Source organism: Puntigrus tetrazona, chromosome 20 (assembly GCF_018831695.1).
Source record: "Puntigrus tetrazona isolate hp1 chromosome 20, ASM1883169v1, whole genome shotgun sequence".
In the NCBI taxonomy this organism is placed as follows: Eukaryota; Metazoa; Chordata; class Actinopteri; order Cypriniformes; family Cyprinidae; genus Puntigrus; species Puntigrus tetrazona.
Genome location: NC_056718.1, coordinates 7,266,402 through 7,282,620, shown reverse-complemented (window position 1 = coordinate 7,282,620; position 16,219 = coordinate 7,266,402). Strand labels below are relative to the sequence as shown.

Below are 16,219 nucleotides of genomic sequence, written 5' to 3'. Positions count from 1 at the left end.
GTCTGTGCTAATTGGGAAAATTGTAGTGGTTACGAAAAAAAAAAAAGCTCATATTAGTATTGTTTATTTAAAATATAAATTATTTATATTTAGATTTTTACTGTCACTTTTGATCATCTCAGTGCATGTCTGACCAGAATAAAATACATTTCTAAAATTAAAAGGAAATAACCCCAAATTTAGTTTATTGCTCATACAATAAATGTTTTGTATGGCCAAAGAAGAATCTATTCTAATCTATAATATAATAATTGTTTTATACTTATGTTGAAAAAACTGTCATTTAATTTTATTTTAAAAATAAAATAAAATTGATTAATTCATTGTAATTTAAATCAACTAGCAATTTCTGAGTGAGGAGAAAATCATAAAAAGAAATGGCACATAACAGAAATTCTGAAGTAGAAGGACTCAAAGGATACTTCACTAATCTTCTTCTCAGTTGTGGATGTAAGATGGCTGTCACTGCTCAAAGAGGAAGTCTGAGTGAGATGACAGTGTTACGCCTGCCGCTGATAAAGGACAAGAGTGGAGCAGACAGCCAGAGACCCTGCTGACGCTTGGAGAGACTCTCTTGCTGCAGTGACCTCTGCGGAGGTGAGAAAGTGCTGAGCTGGGATCCTCCTGCCAGGATTTCCTCGCTCTGAAGTATCCCCTATCCCATCCCGCTCTAGTCTTGGATGTACGCCACCTGAGCGGGGTTGGCTGGGCCTCGGTGAACGGCAGTGCTTTGCAGTGGCAATAAAGCGCTAATGGTAAGCAGCGCGCGGCGCTCACGTGAGATGAAGCAGCGAGGAATCACTGTTTATAGTGACGGCCAGATGCAATTTCCCCTGCACGGTTATAAACCTGCTGTCTAATCAAACCCTACGCTGGGTTATCGTCTTCTGAAGCGCTCGGCCCATTTTGCTGGCAGTTTGGCTTGTATTGATGGCGTCTGCAGATCTGTGGAGCACCGAGGCGTGCGGAGCTGACGCTGCCGTTTGACGGAGCGACGGCCTGGCGCTTCTTCTGCAGTGCAGGGAGGAGACGTTGCTCTGGTGACTGATCCAAATGACTGTGTGGTGCAGGGAATACTACAGAAAAACACCATTTCTGTATTTAAATTAGTTCAGTCCAGTAGTAATAAAAAAAACAAAACTTCTGTATTGGGACTCAAAGCTTGTACAAATTAAGGGGATTGCATAGTTCACCCAAAAATTACAATTCTGTCTTTACTCACCGCAATCATTTTTTCTCACAGAGTAACCTTCTGCCCGACATTTTGGAAAGCATCACAGAACCTAAATGGAGGAAGACTGTAACTCAGGGAGAAAAACTGTTTAAGGTTATGACAATATTGTATTCCTGCAACTCGTGACTTCATCTCTCAGATTTGATCAAAAGTGTCTTAATGTGTGTTAAATTTGTCTTAAATTGTGTTTGGATTGACACGAGGGAAGAAAACAATCACCATTCAACCCTCATTACACATTTTGAATCTGGCAAGTTATAAAATAAATCCAGCATGAAAAGTTGCTCGCTTTGATTCTTGTAAATATATTGAGCAGTACACTTTAACCATATTTAAAATTTTAAATGTGTCCAAAAAGTACTCTGTACTTAAAGTTAAAATAAAGTTAAACTTTATTATCAGTTAAAATTATTATACATTTCCATTATATTGGAAATAATATGCAACTGTCCAAACTTTAAATTTGGTATGTTATGTCTGCAATTTTTTTTTTTTTAATAAAGAATGCAGTGTGTATCCTAGTTGCAAAGTTATTCATTAATTCATTCATTCATTCACTCACTCATTAGTTAGTTAATTAATTTATATTTAATTTGTTATTCACATTAATTCACATTTATCTCTATTTAATTTGATGTATATTTATTGCATTTTGATAGAAAAATCACATAATCACCTGGTTTTTAGTCTATTTATCCCAGCCCAAAATATTGGTGGTTGCAGAAATGGCAAAGAAGTGAATAAAAAATTAAAAGAAGGGGGGGGGGGAGAAAATACACATGCATTATTCATTTGAACTCCTGATGCTAAGAAACACATTTTCTGAAAGTTAAACACCTCCTTTCACTGACCATTTGACAAGCAGAAAAACAACATTTCAGGCCCAATTTTGTGCCCTATTCATGGAAAGCGTCTTTTACATTATATTCCATTGTGGAAACAATGAGGACACACAAGCTTTGAAAGGCAAATTGGTCTGCATGGCTGAGGCAAATGTAATGACTTAATGACTTAATTTCCACGTGAAACACTGGAAACTGAAACTAAGTTGTAGGATTGTGTTGCAGAATGAGGTCATCTTAAGTGTGCAGAAATTAGACGTACTTAGACGAACCGAGGAAAACCAGCAGACCTTCCTAATTTATATCAACAAATCCAAATGAAGTCGCAATATTTCGGCATGCAAAATCTGCTTTGTTTGATTGATCTTAATAAAACTCAACTCCAGCAGAATCCATTTTCGTTTTCATTCGAATGCAGTCTCCCTGTTCGAACGAAAAACTCTGCTGCCCGTAAACAAATCCTATCATTTCTCTTTGGCCTTTCCATCCCCCCTGCGAAGACAATAAACCAGTTCTTTGATATCCTCTAACACGGTTCAATTTAGAGCCACTAAATCTCTTCCGCCTTCTGAACACTTGCAAAGTAGGAGCAAACTTTAACTATTTGACTTTCAGGCAAAGTGGCACGGAAATGTAAAGCGAGCCTTTTCTGTTCCAGACCTTTGTTTTGTGCTCAGCCTCTCGTTTCTGCAGCTTTGAAAGCACCTGAACACGCTCTCCGGCTTATAAATAAAAGAAGCCGCTGTAGCACGAACTCGGCGTAACTCAGAGGGACAAGCGAGCGATGGGAAAACCCGAGCTAGCAGACTGTAACATACACCGCAGTCTAAAATTTCTGCTAGTCAGATTTCCTTCAGCCATTCGTCTTCCAGACTTTACAAGCTACAAATAGATAAGTGACACTGTTGCGTGCTAGACTTCTATTGGGGCTAATAACTGAATGGCCTAATCAACTAATGAGTCACTGGATCCCAAAAGATAAGAGTTTATAGGTAACCGGTTGATGCAGCCTGCTCAATAATGCAGGATTCGGAGCTTTAAGCTACAGACGTGTACTTTTAAAGAGCTATATTTACAGTAAGCGTACGCTTTATCTCACCTGAGACCACTGAGATGGAAATGAGTGACTCATCTGCTGCTCTTTGACTCTCCAGGTTACATTCGCTTGTTCTAGAGGCTGCACGCTTAGTATGAAAATGGAGAGACTAAATTTAGTATGTTCAACTGTGTCTAGCAATGTGTCATTTGTGACCGGTGGCGGAGCTTGTGGGTGCAAGTGAGAAAGTGTCTGCGTTACAGAAAACGGGTTTGCTGTATATGCAAGTGCATACGATTTTTTGATTTTACTTATTGGTTTTGAAAAACTTTTACACCTTTAAATCGACCGTCAAGTAATAAAAATTGATGTTATGTAACTAATTTTTACTTGACGATTTAATGGTTTTTATTTAATATTTAAATTAAAATATGTGCCTGCATCTTGGTTGCGTCGCTTGATTTTTTTGTGAAAGTGTTAAACATTTAAGCGTATCACATGATATCTGAACTAATCTTGTCATTTTGTTGTATTTTTTGTCTCTGCATAATGTAAATACAGAAATATATATTAGGTCCCTATGAAATCATTTTTTTTTCCCAATTGAAGTATCAATTTCATTCATCAAAAAGCAAGTCTTAGTAATTAAAATCATGAAACATTCATTTTCAAATGACATGTTTACGGCCCTATGAAATGTTTTATTTTTTCCTCACCATATTTTTTTATTGTTACCAAATTCAGCGTTTTAGCATGTCGAATTATTTGGATGCATAAAACAACTTAATTACATTTTATCAGACATTGTGTAAAAGGTGAGCTTTTTACAGTAAAGTTCTGGAGGCCACAGACTGTTTTTATTGTAAATTTTACTGTTTTTTTTTTTTTTTATTAGTTTCAACTACGACTGTATTTCTGAAGGCATGACCATCATGTTTCTGAACACATATACTCTTATAAATAGTTTAAAGCTACATATATACAGTGGACTGATGGAGGAAATTCTAAGTATCCTTTCACAACTATAATGCATGCATTAAGCTCCTGGAACGCAGACGTCTTTCCCTATTCAGTTCAACGTTGAGCTTTTTCACAACAAATACGCATCTTCCTTTAAGCCTAACATATCCTAAAAATAGAATCCATAAGCATCGCTGCATTCACACCAGACTCTCTCTCTCTCTCTAAGCATTTCCCATTCAAAAAAGGGATGCGGAGATCTTCTCTATTCGCTCCAGGTCCGAGCGAACACAAAGCTCTGATCCAGCCTGTCTTTGAGCGGGAGACTATCATGGGCTTCCTCCTGCCCTGCAGGCCAGCCAACACTCAAACAACCAGGTGAACACGACGAGAGCGAGGGATGCTGTTTCTTTATTTCTCGCTTCTTTTCTGTCGGGGTTGCGTAAGAGTCCGAGGCACATGCGAGGATGCGCGAATGCTGCCGGAGGCTAGAGTTGGCTGTATGAGATGGGGGTGGGTGCTAACAGCTAATCTACAGTACAAACAGTCAAACCCCCAGCTTTTCTGTAGAGAGGAACAATGAGGCAGCAGAATGCACATATATTTGGTAAAAACTGAGGCATGTACAGTTGGGTCGTGTTGAAAATAATAACCTGGTGATAAACATAAGTCAAAAGTCAAATGAAAGTATTTAGCCTTTATTTTACTATGAGATGACACTGATTAAGTATTAAGTGCATTCTTCAGCTGTAAAGTTTATTCTGATCACTAAACTCAAAAAAAAAAAAACATTAAAGTGCCCATATAGGTTATGAAAGGTTCGAATTTGTTTTTTATAATATGAATTTATTTTCACCTCATTTGTTCAACGACTCCCAAACGATTCGTTCCGAGCTTTTAATGCTGGAAAAGTGCCTAGTGGCAAAGAACGAATTTGCATTTTCATTCAGACCAACCTGAAAATCAGCTTTTCTCAGGTCTGCACGCGCAAAAAGTAGGCAGAAAAAGTGCTAATGTTTCACGTTGACGTCAAAATGAAACCGCTCGGGACTCGTTTTAAAATCACTCATTTCAATAATTCAGAATTTCACAATAACTTTATACACTTTCAGTTTAAAAAAAAAACTTTGCAGGGTGTTTTCATTCAGTGTTACACGATGCAGGAAAGGTCATTTTGAACAACAACAACAAAAAAAAATACATAATAGGATTTAAATATTTATAGGGTATGCATACTGTGCAAATTTCAGGACTGCAGCTTTCCCCTCACACTTTAGATTTTTTTCTTTAATGCAGTTGCAGGTTAACATTTTGCAGTTCTTACATTTTTATATCTTTCAATTTTGAGTTTTTAAATGTTAAAGTTAATATAAAACATGCCATTTTATATTTAAAAAATATATAAAAACACTCAAAACTATATCAAATATGCCATACAAAAAGATAAAATTACTATTATTTCATTGCAGAATACAACGCGCAGTCAGATTTTTCTTTACAATGCATGCTCAGCTCCATTTGTCCAGTGAGAAAACAGCGTGCACGTCTTTTCATCTTTTTATAGTCAAGTTTTACACGTCTGATAAGTGTTTGCGTCAAAACTCAAGCCCACTTCAATAGTAATTGTTCTTTTGTATGTAATGCGGTCATTAGTGTTTGAATCAGCAGCCCGGGGCCCGTCGAGAGATACGGTTTCTATATTTTCATCAGGGCGTTTTGTATCGTTCACGGGCCGTGGCTCGGCTCGTCCGGCCCATGCGTTTGACCCAGAGTTGAACTAGAGATTAAATGTTAATTAACTCTCTATTTTGGTATCCGTGCAGCCCTGCTGAACAATTCAAGCCTTTTTCGAACAGACAAGGCAGTTTATGAATATTCAATGTGAGGCGCTGCTAAAGGTGTCGTCTAAAATCAGCTTGAACTTGCAGTTCATTTTCATCGTGTAAACTTTGACTGACGGGTTCTTTCAGACACACGCAGTTTAATCCATGCATAACCTTGTGGAAACTCCCCACATGCACTGTTCTCAATGTAAGGTAATTGCTATTAGCATTTCCTAACCTTGGGTGTTCATTCTTGAGCTGCGTTCTGATCGACAGAGTCCCAGCGTTCACTGCCCCCTGCTCCCCACGCGCCGCGTATCAGCCGAAGTTCACTTCGCTCGACAGAATGCCTTCATTAGGAACAACCTGCAAAGTCATCAAACAGAGAAAACTTGAGTCATACAGGAATTGGAAGCTTGATAATAACATACTTCTGTAAGCAAATATAACAAATATGCAAGTGCATGTATGTATAACAAATACATATGCGCTTATATAAATAATAAGCTATTTAATTAATATTAATAAGACTCCATGAGGTGCCATGGGAATTAATTTTGTGTTGCTTGTTCCATTAAATTAAAAAAAACGTACAGAAAGTGTTAATTTTTGGGTGAACTATCCCTTTAAGAGGGCAGAATCCACGTTGCATTGCATGGATTGGGATCGCGATTCGGTTCCTGAACAGCTTTCAGTAATGTTTCTAATGAACCCAGGTTCGGATGCGTTTTATTAGAGAGGAAGTTCAGGAAGGATGCTTGAACGCAATAAATCTTTTAACAGTACGTGTTCATTTTAAACCATTTTCATCGTGGGGATACATTCACAGAGAGGTTTTCTTAGGTCTTTTCTCCGAGGATGTTTCAGAGGTTCTGTCTAAAGTGTACGTACACATTCACCGATGAACACAGGTGACGAGAATTATGTAAAAACATAAAATATTCAACATCAAAGCGAGGGGATTATTTTAGTCAGTGATGAGTTGCTGAAATCCATAAATAATGCAGGTTTAAATGGACAAGCCCTGTCAAATAATGGCCCACAAAATATATAATTGTTTTTACATTAATTTTTTAACAAATTGTTTTTTTTTTTTTTTTTTTCTTTTGCACAGAAAGAACGTCCTCGCTTTTTATTTTTGCGTCTGGCAACGTTACAAGTTGTGTTGCTGTCTTTGGGGAAAGCTCTCAGGTTTAATCAGAAACATTAATCTTTGTTGTAAAGATGAACAAAGGTCTTACAGGTTTGGAAAGTCAAGCAAGTAATTAATGACAGAATGTTAAGCTTTGGGGTGAACTAACCCTTTAAAATTGTAATATTAAATATTGCCGAAATCTAAAAAAAAAAACTGCTCGGATTGCTTGCTTTGCATTTGCCCTTGAAGACATGACTAACTTAGACTGGAACAGACTCAAATAATCTCACTGATACTCTCAGCTTTCACAAGATGAATGAGCAAATATGCGCATGCCCGTTCACAATAATGCCTGAAAATTAGCAATTGACGTTTTCAGGGCAAGAAAGCAAATCACAGCAAACAAAACTCAGCGGTAAGATGTCCTGAATCCTCCCCAAAAAAAATGAAACCGAGCAGCCTCAGTAATAAGTAATGCTCGCTCTCAGTCAGAGTTGCTCAAAGTCAAACCACCTGAGGCCACGTAAGTGCCGCCATGCATCTCTTTTCTCTCCTGAACACAGATTAAACATCTTCAGTCTGGGTCAAGGAGGGTTCACAAGACAGCAGTCGGAGAAATACAACCGTTCCAGGAGCAAGAAGCTTGCTTAAAGTAGATAGGAACGGAGGTAATGCTAATAACGTTACATAATATCCTCTTGAAGACACTTTTCTGATAACACCAAACAAAGATGGCCATTAGTGCTAATCTACGGCGTTTGAGGAGCTCCACAAACGGTTGGCCGTGTCCGTTGAGGATTTCAATATGATTTCCATATCAATTTCTCTGCTCGGCTTAACAGCAACACATGGCCGGCTTCGAGTCAGGTGGGTATCAGGTACGAGGACAGGTGTTGCTTTACATACCTCAGTCGACTCGCTGAGCTTGTGGGGGAAGCTCCACAAACATTAAACGTGTACCAAGATTTGAGCAATATTGGTTACTTAACCGGATTTTAATGATACAAACAGCCCGCATTAGGCAATGTTGCTAATTTGTAGGACTTTTTTCTCTGAGTTTAAGTGATACTTACATTGCGCAAGTGTGCGTGTGTGGTTTTCTCACTGTTAAATCACCTGCTTCCAACTCACCTGTGGCTCATTTTCCTTTCCACAAAACGTCTCGCACGTGATGGTCGCTAGCAGAACCAATGGCGTGAGTGTAGGGGCGGGGCTGTCGGTTTCTCGACCAATGAAAGACGGGGGAGTGTTCCGGAAACCAAGTGCGCAACAGTCGTTATTTTTTGTAGTTCTTTTTCGTTACGCTAGCGGAGCGGAAAGCGCACGCTTCGGCTGTAACGACTTTTGTTGCGTTTGCAGGAAGTCAGTTCTGCCCTTGGCTGTGGACGCTTTGCTGCAGTGTCGTTTTACTCTTTTTTTTTTTTTTTGAGCATATCACGCTCGGGCGGGTTTCAGCGAGCGTCTCCTGAAGGTGTTCTTTGTCTTTAGCTCATTAGCCCTGGCCCTTCTGAAGCAGTGTCAGGTTCTTCTGACTTATAAACAATTCATCACGAGTCCCGCCATTAGTCACCTGGCTAGCTGCTGACCGAAGAGGATGTGAAAACTCTTTAATATCAGTCGAGAAATATTACACGGACTAAAGACTCCGCCGTCCACAGAAAGCAGGGCTTGATTAGATTAGTTGAGGAGATGCTGCCAGAAAAAGCGATGAAAGACCCTGGAAAGCAGCAGCAGCAGCAGTACAGAGACATGAAGTGACCGACAAAGCAAGCCACAGCAGGACTCTGCTGCCTCTACACGGTCATACAAAGACACTGCATTTAAGAAATATTTTTAAAAAGAAAATTAGCCTAATATTTTGAGTCATGATTTCTTATTAAACAATAGTTATGATTTTTTTAATAATTAATGCGGATTATTAGTGTTGCTAATAATTAAAAATGACAGAAAAAAGGTAGGCCTGGAAGTTTAATAAAAAAAAAAACCTTGTGAATATTCATAGTACTTGAGGAAAAGGAATGTAATTCATGTAAATCTTTGTGTGTAAATGCCTCAAAGAAGAAAAAAATATTTAATTGCAGCAATTAATTATGCACGTTAAGATTCAGTTCTCCTGAAAATGAACATTTTGTCATTCACTCGTCTTTTATTACCTTATTAACCATAAAGGAGTGTTGTATTTTTCAGTGACTGTGTGTGGGCCAGTGTTGTTTTGTTCCTAGTGTTCTTCAAATATTTTTAGGTGAGCTGTATTTGTTTAAAAAGTTTGTGTAGGTTTGTTTAAAGCAGTTTGTTTTTTACATTTTAAACAATATGCTAATCTGTTTTAGTAATATAACTACTATTGCAGTTTTTTAACGATTAGATTATTTGAATTAAATAAAAACTAAATTAACAGTATTTTCTGTCAGTATTTACATTTTAATGCCGAATGATATCTCGTGCCATTTAAAAGCAACGCATTTCTGATTCGTTTCAAAAGTTTGGGAAACACAGCCTCGGTTTCCATCAAGTACACAATGAATGCAACAACGACGCAATGCCATGCAAAATCACCTTTATAACATAATGACATTTCCACTGTGAACCGAACAAAACCTCCAGCGTCGAATAAAAGCAATATAATTACAGTCTGCGATTACACGGCCCAGTCAGAGCTCTTTATTTGCTACAAAAATTATCATCAGTCGTATAATACTTATGTATGAGGGACTCCTTACTGGTTTGAGGAGAGTTTTATGAAAGCCGTGAACTGGATGCGTCAGACATCTGAGAGGCTCTTTGACTTCTGGAAGACGTGGCTCTTTTGTCAGGACCGGTGTAGTGTTTGGTAACGCATCAATTAAAGCATTTTCAAATCAGTAATAAACAAAAAAAATGAAATAAGTGAAATCATGCAACTCGATACACAATTACAAACCACTCAAGTGCTAAAAACGCTGCATGTAAACATCTGATAAATACTACAGCATCCTCCAGTACAACCGTAAGAGACGACATCTTTTAGGCCAATCCAAAAAATACAATATTCAACAGAAATATAGCCAGACATGAATCATATATATATATCTGATCGAAGGCTCAGAATGTGCTACATTTGAACAGAAAATAGTTACGAAACGAAACGAATACGTGACTCGCACGAGCCCCGTTACGTTCACACTAAACCGAGACGCTCTTCTAAACACCGCTATAAGACGCTTAGAGTGAACTCACAAGTTATCGTCTATTGTTTTTAGAACGAGTAGAAAAATAACACTTCGTGGAGCGTTCTGTCGTTTTAAACATTATGCATCTCACAGACACAGAACAGGACGCATGGCACTAACTCGTTGCAGGACGCCGAGGCATGCTCCGTAAATCAAACTCTGCATGTCATGAAGGCACGGAAACCGTGTTCAGGATCAGCAATACCACCGAGTCGGGGCTTCGCCGCTCTTACGCTTTGAACGAGGAGGCTCTTGCTGGCTCATCCTTGTCGTCAAGGCACACGCGCGCTTCGTCTTTTCCTCGGCAGCCAGGTGTTTGTTTAGCAGCTCGAACTCAGGAGGCGCAAGCATGTGATGCATGCACGTAAGACCAAGTCCATCCGGGCGTCTACGGGTCGGTACGGTGACAAACGGAAGAACGGCGAGGAACGGAGGAACGGAGGAGGGTCTTTATGAGTGTTTTATGGTGTATTTGCCTTTCTGGAGCTGAGAGATGTAAAGCTTCGATTTGCTGCCATCCAGACGTTTGTACCACACCTCATCGTGGTTAATAGTGGTTATTGTGGCGCTGCAGAAAATAAATAAAGAGTGTTTAACAAGAATTATTAACATCTTGGAATTGTTAGCCGCTCTCCATCGCTTCTCATTTCAATCATAACCTTCTTTAGAATAACCGAAATGCTCTTAAAAACAGTTGTTATCACGCTCACTAGACTATAAAGCGATTCCGTGTTATTTAAAAATAAAAAAAAATGCTTTCCACGTTAACGCTTTCCGTGCTTGTTACGCGCGTAATTATACAAATATGAAGAATAACGTCAATAACAAGCAGCTGAGAGAAATAAAATACCACGCGCAATTAGAATTGCTTTGCAAATATTTGTGCAAGTACAAAAATGTGTAGAAATTGTTTAACAATTACACGGTGAAGAGACGCAGAAGAGATACAATCTGGCAAATGTATCAAGTCAACACTTAAGAAACGTACAAATAAGTAAATCAAAAATTATTATAATGATATAGTATTATAAGCGTACAAACTATATGTAACTTTTTATATGTAATGTGATGATATATGTAAAAGAAATGTTTTTGAAAGGAGTCTCATATGCTGCAAGGCTTTATTATTTAGTAAAAAATTTATTATATAGTATATATATATATATATATATATATATATATATATATATATAAAAATTTATTTACAATTTTTGTGAAGATTTATAAGAAAACAATTATGGAAAACAAGTTAATGTGTACTTGATGAATAAAAGTATTAATTTAAAAGAAATCTGGATTGCTTTTAAATGAATACTTTTATTCATCAATCTAGATTTCTTTTACATTTTTAAAGCAATTTAAAAGATAGATTACTCTTGAGGATAGAAAAGTTGCTGAATCACCCATACAAGTAAACACACACACACACAGAGTCACACACACACAGAGTCACACACACACAGAGTCACACACACACACAGAGTCACACACACACAGAGTCACACACACACACAGAGTCACACACACACACAGAGTCACACACACACACAGAGTCACACACACACTCACACTCACACTCACACTCACACACACACACACACACACACACACACACACACACACTCACCTGGTGGGGTATTCATCCTTCCTGTTGATGCATATGGCCTGACCTCGGCTGTACCACTTGTTGTCATAAAACAGGCGTCCGTCCTCTGATCGGGCAACATGATGGTGTCGTTCTGGTTTGAGAGGAGCTGAGACACACATACGGTTCAGAGACCTCAAACGCTGTCCCACAACGGTCTTTACAGTCTACACAGGCTGATAAAGAGAGTTTACACAGAAATCCTTACCATCTGCTTTTACTCTATGAGGGCCCATCGAAGCCATTGCCTATGAAAAACCAGGTAGTTTATTAACGACAGAAAACTAATAGCTCACTTTCAAATATTTAAATGAATAAATAAAAAAAAATGTAAACAAATATAAACAGACACCTGCAAAAATATTTATTTTTAATATATACATCTTCAAATGTTTTTTCAATATAAAGTTTTTAATAGAACACAAAAATCTGAGCTAAGAATGATACGAGACAGCTAAACGAATAAACACCTTTCTTATGGCGGTCCAGTCTTCAAGTATATCCAGGTCTTGCAACATGTAAACAATGTATGGTCGTGGGACGGCTCAGGAAACCAATGCATTAAAGCAGCTGGCGTAAACGCACTCACAAATGACTTCAAACGTGCAGCACTAGCTACTATATAAAGGATATCTGACACGACGACAGGTTTCTTCTTCTTTCCAGAACTGAGGGGATCCTTCTTTTTGTTCTTCCTAGACTGCAGACCATCGTTCCACAGTTCTGATGCAAGAGCACATCCAGTAATGAGAAGCCAGTTAAACATTTACACTGACAGCCGACCATCCGCATACTACCTGAAGTTATATCGATGCTGTGTCTGTCCTCCTCCAGCCGCCTGATCTTCTCTTCCAGTTCGCTCTGGACCGTGTCGAAAAGCAGGAGCTTCTCACTCTGTGGAAACACATCATGAGCGGTGTATATGGAGCCTCGACGTTAAGTTAAACAAGCGGAAGAAGCGGGCTGTGTGAATATGAATGAAGTCTCTTTTATTACCTCCCAGTGCTGGCTGGCGGCTTGCATCTCGCAGTCATATTTGTTTCTAACAGATTCCAGGCAAAGCTCACGGTAGATCCCTGAAATAATGCATGTGAGCGAAAAGTTACTAAAGCCGTCCCAGCAGCATCAGAAAATCAGACACCGGGATTTATGTCTTTATATCATGGCTTTATAGCACAATGTTTGAAACATTTTTGTCTAATTTGTCCTTTACTTTTTATAGTAAGTGTTCTTATTACTATTAGGCTTATTTTTTTAACGTTCTTTGTAAATAAGGTAAATCTAATATTTAAATATCTACTATCAGTATTACTGCATCAATTATTTGAAAATAATTATTTGGAAATATCCAATTTTTTAAAAGAAATGTATGCTTTTATATAGAAAGTATGCATCAAATTGATCAAAAGTGACAATAAACACACTTATAATAAATATACAATACAATAGGTTTATTAGAGACATATTACAATTAATATTACAATGTATTATTATGCTTTTTCTAGTTTATAGTTATATATTTTTATAGTGCAATTTTTATTAGTACAACATGACAACATATAATCGTTAAATATATATTCTTTTGAACTATTAAAAAAACAAATCTGCATATCAGAATGATTTCTAAAGACAAAATCAGCTTAACATTACAGGAATAATTACATTTTGAAATTTAAAAGTGTAAGAAAATGTAAAAAACTTTTTAAAAAACATCTTACAAAACCCAACATTATACCAACATCACCGGTTATCAAGGTTAGATGTTAGAAGCAGATGGAAAATATAGGCTAATGATTATTGTAAGCATTATAACAGTGTGTAAATATATTATGTAAATATATTAAGTTACAGGCCAGGCTATAAATGCAACACTCCTGGCCTGAAACAGGTTTTAGGACACTGCTTTACAGTATAACGTAACAAACAAACAAACACAATAACTGAATTCCTGTGAAGTACAAAGCTTAAATACTTCAGTACCGTCTTTACACAAACAGTACAGAGCTGACCTGCGACTTTGGTCCGGATCTGCATGTTCTCCTGCAGGGTGGCCAGGGGCTCCAGGTATTCTGGAGCACTGCCGGCGATCACTTCTTGCAATTTAAGATCCACCTGACTCAGTCTCTCTTTATACAACCTAAAGAGAGTCAGGACAAACTGGATGGAGACTTCACAGGAAATAAATGACCCTGGACCACATCATCTGATAGCTAAATAAACAGACTGATGTATGGTGTGTTAGGATGGGAAAATACTTGGCTCAGGAAAATGTGGAATCTAAATATTGAGATCATTTAAAATTATTTAAAGTTGTCCAAATTAAGTGTTATATATATATATATATATATATATATATATATATATATATATATATATATATATATATATATACATACATATATATATAATTAAGTCTTGATCACGTTGACCTTGTATTGTTGGCTATAGCTACAAATAAACCCGTGCTACTCATGACTGGTTTTGTGCTCTGGATCCCATACTGCAGGTTTTCATGATATCACTTACTGATCCTTCAGGTCTGTGAACTGCTTCTCAAGGTTTGTCATCTCATCTAAACACTCCATTCGTCTTCTTTCACAGTCTTCATCGTCCATGTCTGCAAGAACATCAGCATCATCATTATTACTCTCCCACACACAACACAAGGCTGTGTTTTCTTTCTCTCGTGGAGAGTCTGTATGTAACGTGAACGTTACCTGAAGTGTCTCCATCCTCAGACGCAGTCGAGCTCACAGAGTCCTCCTCGTCGGAGCTGCTGGCCTCTTGTTCGGGATAATCCACGTCCATTTCCTCGTGGTTATTCTCTTTTCTATCGCGCGGGTGAACTGGCATCCTAAATGAAGTATTTAATGCTGTAAACAACCCGCTGAGACATAGACGACACCACCGGCCGGCGAAGAAAATCACGTTTCAAACATGGATTCGCGGATGACCAATCGTCGGGCTGCTAGACACGTGACTTCACGAATCCTGCAAATCCATTGGTCAGATTCTGTTTACGCTCAATCCGGTGCATGATGGGATCTGCAGTGCTTTATTTGAAATGAGGAATTTGCACAGGCCTACCAAAATTGCTAAAACATCACTACACACAGAAACATAAATCAATACTTTTATGGATATTTGTGTTATTAGCACAAAAGAAAACAGACGGGTTTGAAAAAGCTAGTGTTAGCGGTCTATATATTTGTTTTCATAGAAAACAAACGGTTAGAAGAGAAACAGTCAAAAAGAAAACATTTAAATAGTATTGGAAGTTAAACATCTTTATTTGACCCTCTAACTTCTAAACAAATGCAATTTAAGATGATAGTTGCAAGCCCTCTTTATCCTGACCAGGATTTCTAAATTGACGAAAAGCCCGGTTTTGGATTCGTTTGCTGAAAGTAATGACTGAAAAGCACTTTGACCAATCGCGCGCAGGCATTGTACATAATCAACCAATCGTGGCCCGCGAGAGGGCGGGATCTAAAGAGATGAACGCGGCTAAATGGAAAACGGCTTCCTCTAGATGAAGAAAAGTTTGACTCGCTTACAACCAGAGAGGGCGCCGTCTGCAAACGTATTGCGTTCACAATTTATTAATTCACGTTCCTTACACTGAGACGAACGCCAGGCAACATTAGCGCATTGCAAAGTGTTACACTACAAACCGCAATTTGTACGTTTCAGTCAAATCAAAATCACTCTCTCTTTTTTTTTTTTCATGTTACTTATTTTCATCATGCAGCTTAAACTGGATACGGCCGTTGTTCCGGAGAAACCCACATTGAATTTTGGAAGTTCAAGAAGATGACAGAGATGTAGTTTTGAAAGGCGTCAGCATGACTTGTAATAGCTAAGGCTATTTTACCTCCTCCGCTAAAAAGCCACAATCCAACCTGCATGTGCTTAAATGCTGTCCAGATTCAAATCACTTACAAATAGATTTATACGTCAAATCAGTATATTTCACTACTCTTACAACAAAACTTGAAAGTGCATCTTTTAAACGTTAAGGAATAGATGCATTTTTTTTTTTTTGCAACATTTGAAAAGATTGACTCACACCTCGAAAGATTGACATCGACTTCCAACAATATGCCTTCCCAAAGTACTTCATCTACAGGTCAGAAATTAAAGTTAGAAAACAACCTGAAGGCAGTCATATTGCAAATATAGGTTTAATTTTATATTGAATTTGAACATCTGATCTAAACCAATGGTACTTCTTTCATTGTTGTCCATAAAAAAATATTATTTGTAAGACATTTGCTCTGGCATTTATGCTGTAATTTGAAACACTGCTTTGTTGTATTTAATTTTTTTTCATTA

General features: G+C 37.8%; 1 protein-coding gene and 1 long non-coding RNA gene across 3 annotated transcripts; both read right to left on the bottom strand.

Annotated features, from left to right (window-relative positions):
- Window positions 1-1,256: 1,256 nt before the first annotated feature.
- On the bottom strand, window positions 1,257-8,177 carry LOC122324411. Of its 2 annotated transcripts, none has more exons than XR_006247172.1 (3): window positions 8,104-8,177; window positions 6,134-6,261; window positions 1,257-1,283 (listed from the first exon to the last, which is right to left on the bottom strand). It is a non-coding gene; the product is annotated as an uncharacterized LOC122324411 (long non-coding RNA). The 2 variants fall into 2 exon arrangements; XR_006247171.1 differs by lacking the exon at window positions 1,257-1,283 and adding an exon at window positions 1,593-1,922.
- Window positions 8,178-9,570: 1,393 nt separating this feature from the next.
- On the bottom strand, window positions 9,571-14,812 carry LOC122324374 (breast cancer metastasis-suppressor 1-like protein-A). The gene is made up of 10 exons (XM_043218742.1): window positions 14,602-14,812; window positions 14,411-14,501; window positions 13,894-14,021; window positions 12,881-12,960; window positions 12,682-12,778; window positions 12,518-12,607; window positions 12,355-12,419; window positions 12,093-12,132; window positions 11,867-11,993; window positions 9,571-10,807 (listed from the first exon to the last, which is right to left on the bottom strand). The coding sequence occupies exons 1-10, from the start codon at window positions 14,735-14,737 to the stop codon at window positions 10,690-10,692; spliced, it is 972 nt and encodes a 323-aa protein (XP_043074677.1). The 5' UTR covers window positions 14,738-14,812; the 3' UTR covers window positions 9,571-10,689.
- Window positions 14,813-16,219: the final 1,407 nt, after the last annotated feature.